A 20,595-nucleotide genomic window follows, 5' to 3' on the forward strand; every position below is an offset into this window, starting at 1 on the left:
GATAAGTGAGGGTGTAGATAGTTTCTACAGAGGCTATATAAAGTGCTAGTGGTTGTGAGTGGTGGTTCAGTCCATGTTATTATTGTGTTTGAGGGTACAGTTGTCCATTGTGGGTGTGTGTATGTTCAGTCCATGAGTTTAACGTGGGTCAGATGTCAGGAGGCAGAGTTCAGGAGTCTGACAGCTGTGGGGAAGAAGCTGTTCCGGTACCTGGTGGTCTTAGTCCGGAGGCTCCTGTGGCGCCTCCCAGAGGGCAGGAGGGTGAAGAGTCCATGTGATGGGTGACTGGGGTCTTTGATGATTTTCCCAGCCCTTTTCAGACACCGCTTCCTGTAGATGTCTTTTATGGCAGGAAGTGGTGCTCCGGCGATGCGCTGGGCAGTTTTCACGACCCTCTGCAACGCCTTCCGGTCCGAGGCAGAGCAGTTCCCGTACCAGACTGTTATACAGTTGGTCAGGATGCTCTCGATGGTGCAGCGATAGAAGTTCACCAGGATGTCTGAGGACAGGTGGTTCTTCCTCAGAGTCCTCAAGAAGAAGAGGCGCTGGTGAGCCTTCTTGACCAGCTTGGAGCAGTTGGTCGTCCAGGTGAGATCCTCGGAGATGTGGACTCCCAGGAACTTGAAGCTGCTCACACGCTCCACAGCCGTCCCCTTAATGTGGATGGGTGGATGTGGGTCAGCATTCCTCCTGTAGTCCACGATGAGCTCCTTGGTCTTCTCGGTGTTAAGCAGCAGGTTGTTTCTGTCGCACCACTCAGCCAGACGATCCACCTCCTCCCTGTAGGCGGCCTCATCGTTGTCACTGATGAGGCCAATCACCGTGGTGTCATCTGCAAACTTAATGATGGTGTTGGAACCATCAGCAGGTCTGCAGTCGTTGGGATGACGTTTACTTGGAAGCAAATCATTTGTAGTCAGTGACTGCCAAATGCTGTTTCAGTAGCTGCTTAAGGTTCTGCTTGTTCGTGGGTCTCTCTCCATTCAGTTTTGTATTTATTAACTGAAAAGCTGCTCTACTGGTTTGAGATCAGGTGACTGGCTTTGTCTTTGAAAAATATCCATTATTTTGGCTTTGTTAGGAGAGCTGAATTAAATTTCTGTTTCCTGTTGAAAAACAGCTCTTCTTGTATGGTCAAAGGACTATTCTTTCCATAGTACAGCTACAGATGCTTTTGCACTATGCTTTGTTTTTGTCAACCGCTGTCCAATGAGTTTTGAACCCGTTCTCACTCCTGAGGCGTAATATACCAACGATTTGTCACGTCCTGTGGCAGGAGGAACGCGAAAGATGACCTTTTGCATTCTTATGCTACACGCCAGGTTATGGATTAAATCCAGTAGAATGACGCTCCAGTGGTAATACACGTTCCAGCCCCAACCATAACCTTATCCCTAACCTTAACCACGACTTTAATGACGTTAGATAGTGTTTTCCAAAGCGATTTAAGTAAAATTAACGATTCCTAACGGTTCTCATGTTTCTCAATATAGGGACGTGGTGGGTGCCCGGCACCGCAATATACCAACGATTTGTCACCTAGCGTAAAATGTTACTCTTTGAGAGTGAGAACGTGTTGCAGTTTTGCAGCAGTTGGTTTAATCAAAGCAGATAGTTTACACTTAAAAACTTGTACTTCTACCAGCACTTACATTATCAATAAACACTAGTGACCCAGTCCACCTGGCAGCCATACAAACCCATGGCATAACACTGCCTTCACCATGTTTGACAAATGATACAGTGTGCTTCAATCACGAGCTGTTTCTCTGCTTCTTCATGCTTTTCTCTTCCCATCATTCTTGAACAAATTGGTTTGTTCTTCCCACAGTGTTTTCAGTACTGTGCCAGATCTTTCAGATGTTTTCTAGCAAAGTGTAGTCTAGCTTTCTTGTTCTTGAGTGTAAATAGTAGTTTAAAACTTGTTGTTATGCCTGTATTTCCATTAATGAAGGTGTCTCTCGATTATAGACTTTGACATTGAGTGTCTTGACATTCAAGACCACATCAGACAGTCTTCAGTCACTCACGTTTTACTGTTTCTCTTACAGGTTTATTTTGTTTTTTCAGCCTAATGTTGGCCTCCGTTATGCAAACAAATTACTCTTTAAACAGTTAATGCAATTCTTTTGAATTAAAGCTGAATGTCTGCACTTCAATCATATCTTGATTGTTTGATGTAAAATCCATTGTGGTGTTGCAAAGAGGAAAAAAAATTACAAAAATTCTGTCCTTATCCAAATCTTACATACCTTAGGGTGGGTGGTATTTTATTAATGTCAGTTGAAAACTTTTGACTCCAGCCGTTTTGATTATATTGCTAAAGCTAGTAGGATCACTGGGTCATGTTATATTTAGCAGCCCATGAGGTAACGAACTCTACGCTACTCTACTGCTCAAGACTAATAAGGGTAGAAGTGAGGAAAAAGAGAGTGATGCATAGAAAGATAAGGGGAGACACTGAGGACAGCAATGCTGTGCTGTATTAGCTACAGTTAACATAGTTGATGTTACATTGTGGGAAGGACAGAGAAGTGGAAGAGGACACGACGCACTGACAGCCTGGGGTCAGGGATATATATAGTCTGTGTGGATTCCTCTGTGCAACATAATTCAATTTTGTCAGGTTTCATTGTTTCATTTGTCTGTTGGCACAGTTGGAGAATATACATATTTAAAGAAAGAGCGGTCATTTCACAGTCTCACATCATCATTATTTCACCACTATTAGACAGCTATAAGCTCCTGTCTATGAAACTGTGCTCAAACGAATCTTCTAATAGCTGCAGAGTTTTTAGTTTGGTGCTCTCTGTCCCAGCCCCAAAACACAGAGTGGACAAAAAATCACATGAACTCTGCTGTATTTGGCTGTTTCGTTCCCTCTCCACACATCCCACTGCTTTAAAATATGCAGTTAAATGGGCGTAGAGAGCAACAGTGAAGAGGGAGCAGTGTGGGGGAGAGAGGAGCACCACCTGCTCTCATACCCACTGCAGAGAAGATACAGAGAAGAGCGTGATACAGACTCCCACTTAATGTGGATGCACACTAAGCTTAGATTGTACAAAGGTTTTAGAAATGTATATGTGGTTACGTTTTTATATTATGTTTAGCAAACAGCATTAAAACACACTGTGCAACTGCTTAACATGAGTATGACCAAGAATACAGACAGCAGGAAAATGGTGAAACTGATGTCATAAAGCAATGTGGCTTTTACTTACTGCTTCTGATTCTTTAAAGGTCTTTCTCAGCTGTGAAGTGTGGTGACTCTTAAACATTACGTTTATCTCTGCTCCAAGTGAAAATCTTTGAGTATTAATATAGAGCCCCAAGGTTTTGATCCCTAAGGTTTTAAATGTGGTCCGGGTCAAGGATCTATGTTCTTCCCACCAAACCTAGAAATCCAGCATGCCTTTTTTCTTTTTCTTTTTCTTCATAAACCTCAGCTTGCATTTAGGTACTTTGTCGTGTTCCACGTAATGTGAAAACCGTGTTGTGAAGTGACTAGTTGTAGTAATGAACCAAAGGGAGAATTATCAAAGACCTTCATAGCCTAAGCTCACTGCAACAACTGTCCTGTTTTGATTTCTTCACACCGAGTCACAGGAGTAAGTCATTTTCAGCTGCAGCAGGCAGCTGAGGCAAACCCACTTGAGTTCTTTTCAGCATAAATCACTAGACACAAACAGTTAGAGACTAATAATAATAATAATGGATACTTTATTGATCCCCATGGGGAAATTACTTGTTTTTCTCTGCATTTGACCCATTCACTCAGTGAAGCAGTGGGCAGCCCACTAAGCAGGCGCCCGGGGAGCAGTGTGTAGGGACGGTACCTTGCTCAGGGGTACCTCAGGGTAGCCGTTAAGTGGATTCGAACCGCCGACCTTCCGATCATGGGGCGACCACTTTACCTACTGAGCTATCCCTGCCCCCTAGATGGACATAGTGCAACATTTATCAATCAAAGAGCCAGATATCTTCCTCAGGAATTGTTTGTGACAAAAACAAATGTTTTGTAACTCCTAGAGGTCTGAAGAAGACTATCATGTGTTTACCGCTTCGAATTTAAGATTAAGCTATTTTTAAATACTGTTGAGTTTTTATAGATTCTTATTCTAGTGCAAGGGATGATGCATACAGTAAGTGTACCATAGTTGATCATAATTCATGCTACAGATATGGTAATAAACCCAAACTCTTTCATGGCTGATGTGGAACTGGGGAAGGAAATCAAAGCAATTTTCGTCAGATAAATGTGAAAATGTTTCTCAGCACTTATACAAAGAGAAATGCAGCAGTGAGTGCTAATACCATGTAACTGTGAATCTCCTGTGACCCCCACCCCTCAGGGAGTTTTGCTGCAAGTCATCTGTATTTCTTGTTTTTTAAAGCCAAAAATTCTAAATAAGACACATACAGAACAGAATAAAATAATCATAATGAATAGCTCCTTGCTTTCATGTTGGTCCATGTGGTCCTTCTAGTTCGTAAGAACATGGTGACATTTTGTTCACTCAGCCAGTACATCTTTGTCAGTAAGAAGTCTCTGGATCCCCAGACAGTGCTCCTGGTTTGGGATGTTCATAAAACAGACTCCCATGTATTTAGAATATCCTGGCAGTATTATAGCCTGTCCATCATAACTCCAGCTTATTCTTTCAGTGTGTGTTAGCTTGGAGTGTACAGAGAGAGAGGAGGAGGAGAGCACAAGTAGCCAAAGGCTTTGCCGGCACAACTCCCCAGACCCCTCATTTAACAGCAGCAAAGTGCTGCCAGGGAGCAGGCGTGTGTGCATGTGTGAGTGAGTGTGTGTGTGTGTGTGTGTGGTGATTTAAAGTGTATTTATTCTGTAGCTTGTAGCTCGGGGAACAGCCAGCGAGGCTGCCAGAGATGAGCAATGATGGGGGTGCACACAAACACACACATACACACACCCACGATGTCTGGGGCTCTCCACCGGGGCCCAACGATCTTCACTTACCCTTCACCCTCCTGAAAGGGAAAGAGAGCAGAGAGGAAAGGAGAGATTATAAAATGCTAAGAGATGGAGAAAGGACTGAGGAGGCTCAATAGGGGATTGAAATTCCAGTAGAAAATAGGAAAAAGGAATAAAAGGACAGAAAGAGGGGAAGCAGTTACTTATAAGAAAGAAATACTAAGATCTAATCAGAAAAGGAGGCCGTTTGGATGAAGATGGGAGAGGAATAAAAGCAGGGATGGTAGATGTATATGGCAAGTTCAATCAAGCACATGGGACTGCTTTGTGTGATATGAAAATGGCACAGAAGGAAATAATTATTTTTGGACTTTTCATAGTATTTTGCATCACAGAGCATTGTTTTGCAAGTAGCTTTGAATGGACCACATCAGTAGATGTGATTTTCAAACTGTTAATTTCTTCCACGACAGAGGTCTAAATCATCAGTTTTAACACAATGAAGAAAGATGTCATGTGGATTTGTTCTTGTAAGTTACAGAAATAGTTCCTCTTTCCAATAACAATAAACTGACTGAATCTGGAAAAGCAGTTTTTAAGTGCAGTTATTGAAATTGCACTTATTTTTCCAAAGATATTTCAGGGTGTCAGGTTGATTCATTTAATGTGAACATTTTCAAAAATGTAATCATACAGTTTTTTTTCTTTATCGATTATTTAATGGTTTCACTGGATTAATTGGTCCAGCCCACTTGAAATCAAACTGGGCTATACTGTATGTGAACTGTGACTTAAAATGAGTTTAACTTCCCTGTACCAGAGCTGAGGGGAACATCGTATATACTCAAAAACGATATAATGATCATATCACCCTCTAATCTGATTAGATTGCACTGCAGTATAATAAGTATGTGTTCATGTATTTATCTTTTATACATTCTGCAGTGTGTGCATACTGTATTTCTATATGTGTTCTGTCTGGGTAGCAGCATGTGCATGCATGCATACCCTAACATCTGTCTCATTGTGACCTTGTATGTATATTGTACCAGACAGTGGTGCGCCATGCCCCTTACTAAGCAGGTTGGATAGATGAGCATGGGCTGTGATTCTGACAACACCACACCTCATTATCAACTAACTCCTGCTGAGACACAGAGGGAGTGAGGGGGTGGAGATGAATAGTTGAAGTTATTCATTAACAACCTTTTTAATCCTTTTTCTCCTCCACTCTGGACACTGCATTGTGTTCCTCTCAGGGTCCCAACTTTAGACAATCAGGGGACAGAGTTTGAATATAATGTGCCTCTATTAGCATGATCAAAACTGCAGTGTCAGGAAAAACATGCTTAGAACACATGTAAACATTTTTATTGTGAGCTCCAGTAAATTTGTTGTCTTTACATGCAAGCTGGGGTCAGTTCACCTGCTCCTGGTGCTGCTGCTCTGAGTTTTACTGCTTTTTTTGTGGATTTCATTGACTGCAACAACAGAAGCAGACTGATCAGTTTAACTCTTGATGTGACCTAACAGTGAGCATGAACACCACAGCCTGCTCTGCACCAGTGCAGCATAGTGCACCATTGTCAACTTCTGTCAACAGTACAGTAGACTAACCAATTTAGTCTTCAATGAACTATACTAAACTGTGTAGTATTTTCATACAATCTTAAACAATTTCAAATTACTATGCTTGAATTGTTTTATGAAAAATCTTCGGCACAACACCATGTATAGATCCTATAAATGATTAAAAAATCTAGCATAATTTGGAACCGTACCCAAGCTTTAAATTGATAGTTGACTGAATTTCATTGAGCAGTCCTTACCTTTACTTCGGCATCTCTTATGAATCTATCGAAAATGAACATTTTTTTCTCCCTAAGAAAGTACAGCCCATCTGCCTTTATCTCACAGATGTAGGGTGGCTGTGGCTTAGGTGGTAGAGCAGATCAGCTACTGATCGGAAGGTTGGTGGTTGGATCTTAGGCTTCCCCAGTCTGCATGTCAAGTGTCCTTGGGCAAGGTACTAACCCCAAATTGCCCTCCGATGCGTTCATCGGAGTGTGACTGTGTGTGAATGTAGATTAGTTTGCACTTGTGAATGAGGCATGTTGTATACGGCGCTTTGAGTTCTCCGGGAGAAAAACGCTATATAAGAATGGTAAATGGCCTGTATTTGTATAGCGCTTTTACTAGTCCCCCCTAGGGACCCCAAAGCGCTTTACACACCCAGTCATCCACCCATTCACACACTGGTGGAGGCAGCTACAGTTGTAGCCACAGCTGCCCTGGGGCAGACTGACAGAAGCGAGGCTGCCATATCACGCCATCGGCCCTTCTGGCCAACACCAGTAGGCAGTAGGTGAAGTGTCTTGTCCAAGGACACAATGACCGAGACTGTCCGAGCCGGGGCTCGAACCGGCAACCTTCCGATTACAAGGCGAACGCCCAACTCTTGAGCCACGATCAATCCATTTACCATTTACCATCCATGTACTGTGATCCAAACTGCAAAGTTTGTGTCTGGTGATTTGTTAAGCTGTTTAAAACATTTTCATTTACCTGCCAATTCTAAAAATCACTTTGCTCGTCTTCTGTAGCACTAGCCAGAGCCCTCAGCTAGATGCTGAGGTTCCACAACAACAACGTTATTGACAACTTCAGCATGAATGCATCCCAACAATGAGAAGAGGGGAAAAAAATCTGTGGGTGCGGGTGTAAACGGGCCTTGGGATAACATCATTTACTTAATACTGATCTCCACGCCATTAGCTGCAAGCAATTCCAGGCTGCAACACACAAAACAAACTATTCTTTTTTTGTGTTTGTTTTTGGTTTATTTTGCCACTCTTACCAAATTCAATTTTGAAGTATATGTACTGTGTGTTTTCGGTAAACGGGCGCATCAGCTGCTTTGATGGTAGTAAACCACTCTGCAAGTATAATTTCTTTTGTGTCTTCTGTGGTCAAGCAAATTTATTAGTTTATAATTTAAATTAAGGGTTTAATGGCCTTAGTATCACAACAGCAATCAGGAGTCCGCACTTTCTCTGGGACGTGGTGGAGGACGGTTATTTTTTAAACAGCTTGTCAATGTCTTGAAAGCCACCTGTGAATTTCTCAGCTGAGATACAGTGAGATAAAACAGTGCTTATACTCTAATCCAAATTATCTTGGGAGCTTGAAAGATTCTTCTTATTTTGGGAAATAAACTAAGAAAATACCATCACTCTCATAAATAAATTTGATGGAAAACTAGCTATAGTCCATGCCCATAACTCTTCATTACATTAGGTTGTTTCTGCCAGACATATTTTGGCCTTTAGTCTCACCAAGCTGGAAATTGAAGTAGAAAGAATAATGTTATTATGCTAACAGGGAATAAGGAAAGCTCAAGAGTTCTTCACATTGTCCAGACAGTGCAGTTGTGTCTATAGTGTCAAAGACTATTTCCTTTATGTTCACCACAGACAAAGAAAGAAAGGGACATTTGAGAGCAAAGTAACAGGAAAGGCAAAGAAAGTGTAAGGAAGGAGTGCTCATAGGGAGAAGAATCGTAGCACGCCCGCATCAATGTGGAGCTCTCAATAGACTGTCCAATTAGATTAATGAGTCCACGGGATTAGCAATTACACACACACACACTTTCATACTTAACCTTTAAAAAACACATGTTCACCTGCAGCAATTCATCCAAAAACATATTGATCTTAACCTTTTAAATGTTTGTTAAAAAAAAAAAATCCAAAGAAATTAAGAAGAGACCTCAGAGAGAAAATTATGTGAGTGCTGACCTGTCCACTTGGAACCAGTTATGTTGCTTTTTGCTGCATCACTCTGATTCCTCAAGCAGAATCCTAAAAGCCAGCCCATTTCACTTGACGTCATACTGATCTATGGGCAAGTGTACCCCTGTTCTCAGAGACCTCGTCAGGTCAATAGTGCAAACCTTTTCTCCGAAAATTTATTGCATGGTATATTGAGGATAGACTTTAAACACACAGTGAGAATTCATAATACTGGGAGAAAGATAGGGGAGTAGGTGGATGGGAGAAATGAAAAGGGTTAAAAAGGGAGAAAATGAGAGGGTGCAGAGGACAGAGCCGCAGAGAGAAAAGGATAGGAGTGAAAATGAGGGTGGAACAAAAGACAAAGATAAGAGATGCAAGTGGCGAGAGATCAGAACCGAAGATGAGAGAGGGAGAGAGGAGAAGGAAATATTGGTGTGAAAAGAAGAGAGGTAGCCCAACACCGAGATATGGTGAATTACTATTGATCAGGCTTAGCATATTTTTTCTCGTCTATGTTTTTCACTCCTTCACCTATCTCCCTTTGTCTCTTTCCTCTTCTCACCCATTAATCTCTCTTTTCTGCAGCTAGTTTATTGGTACCATGTATTGTCAAGACTGTTTAACTTATAATATGCTTCTATTGCCTACCTGTCTGTTGTCCTGTGTGTTGCTAAACATCCTTTGGTTTCCGTGAAGCAAGTGCTCATACAGTATGCATCGAAATGGATCATGAACTTTTTCACAGAGAGTAAAACTAATCTCAGGAAGCTACAGTGTGTCCTTCAGTGTTTTTGTTCTGAGATTTTCTCAGTTTGTTGGCTGAAGAAAGTAACTTACCTAAAGCAATGATATGGTTCAAGCAATATGACTGTAATGATTGTAAACGTGTCCTCATTGGATCAAAAATGTAACTTCCTGCTGAGGTAAATGCCTGTACAGTTAATAAAACCATCATATTCTTTGTGTTTAGTGGGAGTTAATAATTATTAGTAGACTAAACTGAGATGGGTGGGAACATGATAAACATTTTACCTGCCATACTAGCCTTATCATTTATAACAAAGCTCCACTTAGGTACTCCATCATAGAGGCTCTGGTGTCAGTTGTTTTTGCCAATATCATGTGTCAGCAAAGATTTGTGCAGTGGTACAGAAAATTGCAAAGACTTATGTTTTCTGTCATAATAGAAAAGGCAGTGGCTAAATATAAATGGATTTGGAAATGATCAGCTTAAGAACTTATCCATGGAGACAATTGTAAATTTAATTCAATTCAGATTTGTTATTAAGAGTCCACTGTGTCTTGCATCATCAGCAATAATATCTGTAAACAGACCTACAGCGCTGCACCAAGCAGCATGCGTGTGAACTGCTGGTAGAATATTATTCTGCAAACAGAGCAGTATTTTAATCTGTTGTAGTGTAAGTAACCTGGTACAGGAAGAATTTCATATTATAGACATGTATTTCATGCTGTAGGAAATGTTCTTAATTTGAAGAAATCACCTCTGTTATCCAAACTATACACTGTTGTTAGGTCAAATGTAAAAGTCTGTATCTCATTTCTTCTCTGTGTGCCAAGAACTTAAAATCCCTCAACCCCAAAACACAACTGTTTTTCGGACTCTGCCTACAGCCCTGTGATATCCCAAATGGTGCATTTCTAGAAGAAGTTAGAAGTTGAGGTTTTGGCTGCTGTCTTCAAATCAAGGGTGTCCAGTGCAATAGGGCTGTTCAATATAACGATATATATCGGATGACGATATAAAAACGTCTATCGTTTCACAAAATAAACTGTTTACGGCAATATTTTTTCATCGTTTTGATGGTCACTGTAGTGGCTATATTCATTTCTTAAAGTTCTCCCTTTCTGGACAAGCGCCTGTTTTTATGCGGTGTGGTTAGCAACAACGACGGTAACAGCATCGCGTGTCCGCTTGTTTATGTTCCACATAAACCTTTCACAATAAAGCTCAAGATCCTGTTGAGACTTTTCAAAATAAACTGAATCACGTGAAAGAGCAGATTATTTACGGATGAGAATTAAAAAAGAGCTGCCAAGTGCTAAAAAATAAACCTTCGACTCAAACGTTAGAACAGGCTTTTCCCCGCAGCACGCCGTGTAATAAATACTCACCAAGAAAACGGCGGCCGTTACAACTTATGTCTAAAAATGTATCGTTTCATACATCGGTTAAAACACTCGACTCCAGCTACATGACGCGCAGCTGGAAACACTTCACGCAAGACGAGCTCCCCGAGATTCACAGAAATTACAGAAAATGTTACATTTTTGTGATTTATATCGTTATCGGGACGATAGAATTCTTATATCTGGATATGAGATTTTGGTCATATCGCACAGCGCTACAGTGCAATGTGAGAAATGTTGACATTGATCTAAGTCGAGACTTATTCACAACTGCGTGGTTTATTTCTCTATTCTAATGATTTCAAAATCAGATCTCACTGGATCATTTTCATAATATCAGAAAAAGCAAGCCACTATGCAAGCAGTTAAATTGTTTTTCTTAAGTGTGCAGTTGAGGGGGATTGCTGTAATTTGAACACACCTGCCAATCATCTGCATTGATTATAACAAAACTCCATTTAAGTATCTAATGTTGACATGTACTGTAACTTAATGACGACGTTAAACTTTTTCCCCACATGATGGAAGTTTGTCAATCCTAAGAAGCAGACCTGTATTTTTAAATGCACTCAGCACTGGCTGACAAAACTTTTTGCCAACTCTCAGGTTTCTCCTCCTTCTGCCAGTCTTGAAGTGCACATTTATCATTCCAGACAAAGCACACTGACTACTCACTTGTTTTGCTGGGTAGTACTATTGACTTAATTCATCTTGGTCTGGTTTCCAAAGTTTCTCATAACAAGAGAATTGATGAATGCTTCCATTTTGAGAGAATGTATAATAAGGAGGTCATCCATCCAAGAACATTATTCATAACTGTATGCTCTTTTGGTTCATCAGTAAAACTCCCAACTCTTAAATGTTTTCAGGCTTCTTAACTTAAAAAAATAGAGTTTATTTTTGATTCAGGCTGAATACTTTTCTTCTCATTTGAATCACATTTTCTTCAGGTGTTTTGTAGCTTTATTTCATTTCTTTCTACAGCTGACATGGCTGGGAAAACTGAAGTGAATACATAAAATTTAAGAAATTTTACATGTCGTGGAGCTACACTGTATTTTTTTAGTAAAGGCGAGCAAGCAAGAGTGACGCACACTGTCTTTAGGTCTGTTGCTTCACACATGCAACCATGCTTCCATTTCATTCATCATCTGGATGCAGATGTCAACATGTTTTATTGCTGTATCATTTGAGAGAGAGCGCAAATCTAGATGGTGATAAAGACAGAACAACTATAGAGCCCATTGCCACACGTGTGGTAAAACACAAATCAATGTTCAGATCTTGACACCATTGTAGGGCTCTGAAGGGGGCTCTTCAAGCCAGGTGTAGTGTGTGTGTGTGTGTGTGTGTGCGTGCGTGCGTGCGCATATGCGCTTCTGTCCCTTATGGCTCCACCCTACATCTCGGCAATTTGCTCCTTTTATCGCCATCAGGGGACCAAATGGTTTCTATAGCGACGGGCACCAGGAAGTTCTCAAAAAAAAATGTTTCGTTTTTGAAACCCCAGGGAGTGAGAGAGAGAGTGTGTGTGTAAGTGTGTCGGCACTGCAAACCAATTATGTTTATGACCGTATTTCTTTCCTGTATGAATTTACTGGGATCATGATATTGGTGCATTTTTCATTTTCCCGTGGAAGGATTTGCAGATGGTGTGCTGTTGCTTTTAACAGTTGTGTTTTACACGTCTGATGTTCAGATTCCTTATTTATTCTTGATTTTTTTTTACATCACTTATTGCCATCTTGTGCCCGTACACAAATTTGACTCTGTTTCAGACTGATAGACATGACATTGTTATTCTGCATGTGCCTGGCCAGAGGTGGTAGAGCCCAGAGACAGGATGTGTCATAAGATCTCGGCAGATGGACACACACAAACGTGTTGAAGCTCCCTCAGAGGCATCCATGTCCTCTCTCTGTCCGACTTTCTCTCTCATCTTTGTCTCACTCTTCTTTTCTTTTTTTTTGCTTTTTTTTTTTTTGCTTTCTCATGCCCACAAGGAGTTAAAATGTGTCAGCTTAAATATCATGGGGGCGGGCTTGTATCCCAAAAGCCTTATCAAGGTCCTAGCTTGCATTCTGTTGTGAGGAAAACAAGGTATGATGGTGTGAGAGGAAGTGAAATACATTTTATAAACTAAGAAAAGCACTTGCTCTTCAACCCACAGTAGAGTAAAATGCAATTAACATAAAGTAAAATGAGATTCCACTCAGGTACATCGAAGTCATTTAATTTTCAGTGTTCCGAATTAGTTTCAGCCTAGAGTGTTATCTCAGGTACTGTGACTAGCATACAGGTGTCAAAGAATACACCCAGTTGTGTATCATATGCCAAAACTGTCAGTGAGTCAAAACAGAATGAAAGACTGTCAGAGTTACCACAGCTAGACTTTGCACAGGAGGGTGCTCATTCAAGAATGAAAACATAAAACATAAAATAACACAAAAGTGCTGTACTAATAATGATGATTTAGAAGAGTAAAAAATAATAATTTCCATAATTTGTTAGACAAAGACACAATTTTTATACACCGCTACAGTTGATTTTAAATCTTTCAGCTTTAATTCAACTGGTTTTACAAAACTTGTGCATTTTCAGAGGTTTAAAATGAATCGACAAGCGGTTTTATAGCCAGGTGAGGCCTGTCAAGTTCTATAATCAGGAGAGGTCTTTATGAAAGAAAGTACAGAAGATTTAGGTGCAAACCACTGGTTATACTCAAGAACAGGAAGTCAGGATTTGACTTGCAGAAAATATTTTTTAAAGCCTGCATAGTTTAGAAAGAAGAAACCAAGATTAGAGAGATAAAAGTAGGTAGAAGGAAAGGAACGGCTCATGATCCAAAACATGCCATATCACTGCCAGTGGTACATGGGCCAGTAGTGTTTACTGATGATGAGACTGTTGGTAGAAGTAGCAGGATGAGTTTTGAAGTGTTTAGCACTATACTCTCTGCTCAGATTCAGCAGAATCCTGCATAACTGATCAAACAGCACTTCAGTGACCATGTCAGTCACCTGATTTGAACCTGATATAGCATGTTCTTTAGTTATTAAATACAATACTGAATGTAGAAACAAGCTAAACGTGATGATGGCTGTAGTAAAGCCCTGGATGGGCATCTCAAGGGAGGAAACAAAGAATTTGGTGATGTCCATGGGCTCAGGTTCAGTTCAGCTTTACTTGTATGGCATCAAATCACAGCAGCAACCACCTCATCTCAGTTTACTTTAGTAGGTGTACAGTCGGTGGCATTTCCAAATCTTTTATTTTACTTTCCTTTGTCTCAAAATAATATAAACACAAAATAATAAAATAGACATTAACGTGTTTTGTATTCTACCAATCCATGTTTGGAGTAACAAGGTGGATGATCAAGTTCAGTTCTAAGGACTTAAGCAAGATTTCTAAGACTTTTTTATACTATACTTTGTTTTATGTAATCAGTAAAATGAAATGTAATTCTTCAATGAAGAGCAACTTTTTATTTTCATTCTATTATATTTTTCTTTTCTCTTTCTTTTGGCACAAATTGGGTTGGACCCTGTGGATATCTGTGTACTTTCTTTCGTGGGCGTGTGGTCTTGAGCGTTTGCTTGTCGATGTGTTTGGCTTTGGAGCAATAACTTGTTGAATCGAAGCACATCATGCTGCCCACAAGTGTGTCTGTGTTTAAAACTTGAGAAAATGAGAAGTCCGCACAGATGTACACACACCAAGGGTGACTGCTTGTGCTACTTTGAATCCGCTTTGTCTTCTAAGAGATGGATTGTAGGCTGTCAGTCATGTGTGCAGGGTGGAATCCCCTGCCAAGACCTCCGCTGGCTCTGCTATTGGAAGATAGGACAGAAATGCGCTTGCTCGCATATGCACAAGCGCACACAAAATGCAGACACTCCGATACACTGCTCTGCATAATACCCTTTGCCAGCCTCCCCGTGTTGTGAAATGGCTTTGCTCCAGCCGTGGCCGTGTTTGTTAGCCGGTCTACTCAGACACGCACTCGCACAGTACTCAGCAGACGTTAAGCCAGGCTCCCTGCCTGCAATATAACCCTGCTTGATCCTCCATCACACACACACACACACACACACACACACTCTCTCTCTCTCTCTCACCCACTCTACCCTGCTGAGTGGCGGGCTGCAAGCTATCCACCTCTTGCCCACAAACGAGGAGAAGCCTTCTGTCAAAACCATCAAACCAAACCTGGCCTAAAGGTTCAATCCCCTCAAAAATCCCCTTTTGTTCAGCACCATGGCTCTGAGGTTCTGTGTGAAGCAATGAAGTGGGGGTTTTTTCACAACTGCAGGATAGAGAACAGAGAAGAATTAGTCTGCCAATAAATTATTGGTTGTCAACTATTAAAAAAAATAACCCTAAAGGCTATTTAATTGTTTAGATTAAAGACAGAAGTGGTTAACAAGAGTTCCGACCTGTCAAGTTAAGCAGCAAAAACTCTAAGTTTACTTGGTTAATCCCCCCACTGTGTTATCCTCACACCCTTGTCCCACATTCACCAGTTTTGTTCCCACACATTTATGTGTGGGTACAAAAGTAGCAATTGACAAGAATTTTTATTTTTTTTTTTTAATTCAAATCATTCAGATTCTTACTCAGAGATGCCGTTTCTGTTGTTGTTGAGGTTTTTGTTGCCCCAGTTTCTGTAGATATCAACAAAGGTACTCTATCTTGAAACACCATCATTCTGATTTTGATCAATCAGGACTTGGGGTCGCTATAAGCGTCGTTGCTATTTATTTCTCCTTTTACATCCTCAACTTTTCTTTGTAGTTGCCAGAAAAACTACTTTTGGTAAACTTGGATTTTGTGTTTGTCCACATGTTTTAAATGTAATGCACATGTAAATTTAACCAGCTGGGGTAGGATGAAAAGTCTCAGAATCGCCAACATAGTCATGATCCATTGTCTTACAGTCTGTAGTATATTATAGTCAATTTTTGCCAGTCTGTTTGATGGTTTTTGAGCTATTTCAGGCTGGATCAAGTGGTCAACTGAATGACCCATTGAAAAACATTTTTATCCCTGGTATGATGATGTTGCTATGTGTAAAAAGCATTTATAAATCAAATTTCATTGCAGAAGTACACAGCTTTCCACTCTACTGATCTGGTGAATTCCCCTAACACACACACAAATGCACGCACATGCGCGCACACCTCAGTAAATGTCAGACACCCCAGGATTCAGCTTCAATGTCTCATAAAAGCTCTGTCTTTGTACTTCAGGTAAGTGTCCAGCTCCTCCTGGAAACAGCCAATATTTTTGACCATCCATCGTCTGTCTCTCTCCATGTGCAGTGTGTGATTAAGGCAATTACACTGCCTCTTCAGAAAACCGCATCCCGGTGCTGAAAAGCTGTGAAAATAAAATGCATAGACCAATAACAAGCGAGAGAAATTTAGGCATAAATAGACACGGCTGAAAAGCTTTCTTTGGTTGAAGATGGCAAAAGTCAATGGTGTTCATTGAGCTTCCATGCTAACTGGAGCCACAGAGTGGACATTAGAGCATCAAGGACAGGCTTTCATTGCACTAAAACCATATAGTAGCTACTAGATACTTTCACCCGCTGGCTGGTCAATTTGTACCCCTGCAGTGTTCCTGAGGTAAAAAGCCAGCTTTATTTGTGCAGCAAGGAACAGCTTTTAAGAAGAGAAATATTTAGCTGCAGTCAGGTGGACTGACAGGACCTTACTGCAGGTGGCCAAAATGAACCGGACAAACTGAGGTTGGGCATAGATTAAAGAAAATAAAGAGAGAAGCATAGCTGTTGTGCTTCTCTTGGCCTGCAATACGCAGTCCATCCACATTAGTTCTGATCACTGGCTGCCTCAAGGCTTTCTCTTTCTCTTCTTCCATCTTTCTCTCTCTCCCCTTCCCTCTCTTTGTTTACCACATAGAGGTTGATTTATGTCGGCTGCACTTGGCAGAGTTGGGTGGCGTGGGCGAGATACAGCAGCTGAAGGGGAGAGAGAGAGAGAGAGAGAGAAAGGGGAAGCAAAAGGCCAAATCAGAGTGATGTATCAAGAGAGAGGAATGGAGAGATGAGCAGAAAGGAGGAAACACAATAGTGAGGATTGGATGAGAATATTAAGTGAGTGGGGAGAGATTACAGGAGGGAGGTTGGGTGAAGAGACAGAGAGAGGTGTTGCACTGGCCTCAGGTGTCTCTCTGATTTGTATCTTTTATGACGCTGCTTCATGTCAGAACACAAGGTCTCATGCTGCAGTCCCTCTGGCTCAGTCGCTCTGGTTGTGTATTTCCTTCTCATTCCTCTTATTATGGTTACTCGTACGTATTCATGTTGTCATCAACAGTCGTGCTCAGGATAGGTTTGGTTGGAGCACATGGTTTTACATTATATGAGCCCAGTGATGAAGTCTAAGTTGTTGATTTAATGTTCTTTATATCGTTCCTGGAATCTACAGCACTTTGTTGTTTCTAAATGTACGAAAAACAAATTTGACTTGACTTCAGATGTTACACTGTGTCTCATTCCCACCCATCCCAGACCAACACCTTGTAATGATCTTGGATACAGAATCGTTTTGAGGTTTCCTACTTTGTCAGACACCAAGATGTTGGCGGAAATGGAACCTTTTGGTGTCGCGAGTCGATCGGGCTTGTTCTGGTACTTGTACGCTTAAATTTGGGGAGTTTGGAGGCCGAATCAACTCCTTTGTCTTGCCTCTTGTCATTCCTGCACAGTTTTTGTGGTGTTTTAAGGTGCAGTGTCCTTCTTAGGGATGCTGCTAACATTTGGGCAGTGTCACTGGAAGGGAGGGGCTTGTGGTCTGGCAGTATTAAGATGGATGGCGTGTTTGAAAGTAACTTCTAAAGTACATGAATTCCAAAGCCTAAGACTTAAAAAGCCCAACAGAAGATTCCTTTGTATCAAGAATGTTCACTAATTTCTGTTTATATTTTCTGCACTGCTTATAGTTGCTTATAATAATGCTCTTTAAAGACTTTTTGCTGCACTCTTTTTGCACATTGTTGAATCTCATAGATTACTGAATTATGATATAGCTTTTTTCCCCCAAGTATTTTCATGATAAATTTCAGACTTGACCAGCCAGAAGTACAAAGTTGTACTGGCAAGTGTACCAAATTTCATTCTCTCGAGTGCTTTCCAAAGAATTAATTAATGCAAAAATGTTAACTGTGGTGGCAGTAGAGTCATAATGATTCAGCATCTGGAGACCGCACATGCTTGCTTGTACATTCAAGGGCAATACATGCATATTTTAATGTATATTCTGACTTGGTTTTAGTGTTTGCTGAAAAGAATACCTCATTGATGGCAAACTTGTCTTTTCTTTGTCTTCCCTCCTGTAGCTGGTCAGCTAAGCCAGTCAGCTTATTTCTCCCTCCAGCTGCCCTACACTGTACTGGGGCTCGGACGCAGCGCCAACTTCCTGGATCACCTTTTCGTCGGCATCCCCCGGCAGCCTGGAGAGACGGTGAGGAAATTTTACCGAGATAACTGCCAGTACTTCTGCTGCAGGGTTCATGGTCTCACAGAATGTCTGAGGAAGATTCCTTTACAGAGCTTATGTCACAGCAAATAGCAAAAGGAAGGAAAGTTGTGCAAAAAAATGAGCCTTTTACAACCCCAGGTGCAAAGTGATTTAAAATACAACACTTGTAGTCAAATGCCAGATTAAGTCATTTCTGAGCAGCTTAACGTGTCCTGAATTTAACAGTGTACGGCATGCCTGACTAAGACATTGAATGTCTCTGTAATGAGCCTCGGAATCGTGGTTTTAAAAACAAGAAAATCTTCCAAGAAAATATCAAATGATGGATGAATTAATATAGGGAGCAATTGAAGCACTTTTTGTAAGTCATAAGCGGAGAGCAAAAAAGTTGTTTTTCTCCAACTGCTCCAGCATTTTTCATGATGATGCTTGATGTAGCACATTTCTTCCAGGGATTGTGAGATTAGTTTGAAAGGTGTTTCGTGAAGGTTCAGTAGAGGGATTTCCCTCCACATACTTTCTTATCAAATTAGAAAGTGAGGTAAACAGAGACTACAGTATCTCCCTAATCTTGCAAAGGCATTTAATGCTTGGTTGAGATTTTTCTTTAATTAAAGCAGTAGTTTATGCAAGGAACTATTTTATACCTTGTTTGCCAAATGACATAAACACAACTGTTTGCTTGCTGTTGACGTTAGTTCATAAATATAGAAAGAGAGACGTTAGTCTGTACATTTTATAGCTTTTATGCTTGAAATATAAAAATAAAATATAAAAAAGAATTATCATGCATCTTAGCTTTAAAAAAAAACTATGACATCTTCACAATCTCACAGTTACTACTTTTTTTCTCTCCAAGTTTTACTGGAAGTCTTTGGTTTGATTTATGTATAATTCACCTAAACACAGGCCAGCAGTTTTATTTTTGTAGGGATTTTCACATTTTATTTACCTCTGCTTCTCCTGCTTAATGAGGACAATATTTTCTCCGGTGTCATAAACAATGATTTGACTTGAAAAAGCATATTTTGCCACCCACATCTCACTAGAGGCGTGATTGCGCAGTAGAATCTAGGTGAAAGAAAATCAGATTTCCCTGCCCATTTAATGACTAAAAAGTAAATAAAGGTTGAGAGAATTATGTGACACAGATTGATGCTTTACGGAAGCTAGATTACACAGCTCCTTTTTAATGTATGGGATGATTGATGACATCAACAGAGGAATTAATAAAGGTGTAGCGAGCTTCCCACTGAAATAGAAATGCTAATGGCTTCCTTTTTTACTACTTCTACACATCTTTGCTGAGCAACCAGCTAAATGACTGTTTATGAATGACTCTGAATCAATCACATATGTGATTCCTGTCATATGGCAACAGATCAGTATAGTAATAATAAAAAATTGGTTTTATTTTATGGTTTTTATCTATTCTTTGTCTATATTTCTACTCTTCACTACCTCTAATCTCATCTCTCTTCAGTTCAGCTCTCTCCGCCTTCGTCTCCGTCTCTCTTTTTCTCTCTGTAACGTAGCACTGTCACTCTGAATATTAGGCACGACAGGGCCCCTTTTCCCTCCTGTGTGGTACCAAGGTTTTCGTTGAACAGCTGATTAGAATTGCAGATGGCTCAGTCCGCTAGTCAGACAGCATAGGGCACCGGGAACACTCATCACAAACAAACTGCGTTATTGTCCTCTTTCCACACCCTCCTTTTTCCCATGCAAAGGAATGCAATCCTTTTTCCCTCATTTTTCCTCCTCTCTTGTCCCTTTTACAGTGTGAATTAATTAATGCCTAAAGATGTGCGCTATTATGCAGAGTAGTTTTTTCTTTGGTGTCCAGAGGGACTGGGGAGTGGAGTACCTCCATTGAATCTACCTGTAATGAGAAAAGAGGCGAAGGTTTAGAAATCTGATCGTTACGCCACCCTGCACAGTCGGCTTATTTAGCTCTTTCTGTTTGCCAGCTCTCTTGATCTGCTTGTCTCTCATTTTTGTTTTGTTTCAATCTTTATTTCTGTCCTGTTTTCTTCCTGTCTCCCCTGCTGTGCCCTTTACACTTTCTCCAGCACAAAGAGAGTTTCTGCCCGCTGGTTCGCAGAAGGCGATGTTTTGTAGAATCTTAGTGGATATCTTCTTCCCTCTGTCCAATCAGTCCTCTCATTTATTCACCCCTCCTCATCTTTCTCTGTGAGTC

The 20,595-nt window shown here is 40.7% G+C and overlaps 1 protein-coding gene across 1 annotated transcript in view; it reads left to right on the forward strand.

The window, feature by feature from the left end:
• Positions 1-20,595, forward strand: part of itfg1 (integrin alpha FG-GAP repeat containing 1) — a 167,074-nt gene that overhangs the window by 130,421 nt on the left and 16,058 nt on the right. Inside the window, exon 15 of the mRNA XM_004539805.5 lies at positions 18,253-18,377. Within this exon, the coding sequence (XP_004539862.2) occupies positions 18,253-18,377 (125 nt within the window). The remainder of the gene's footprint in view (positions 1-18,252; positions 18,378-20,595) is intronic.

This window comes from Maylandia zebra, linkage group LG1, assembly GCF_041146795.1.
Source record: "Maylandia zebra isolate NMK-2024a linkage group LG1, Mzebra_GT3a, whole genome shotgun sequence".
Taxonomy (NCBI): domain Eukaryota; kingdom Metazoa; phylum Chordata; class Actinopteri; order Cichliformes; family Cichlidae; genus Maylandia; species Maylandia zebra.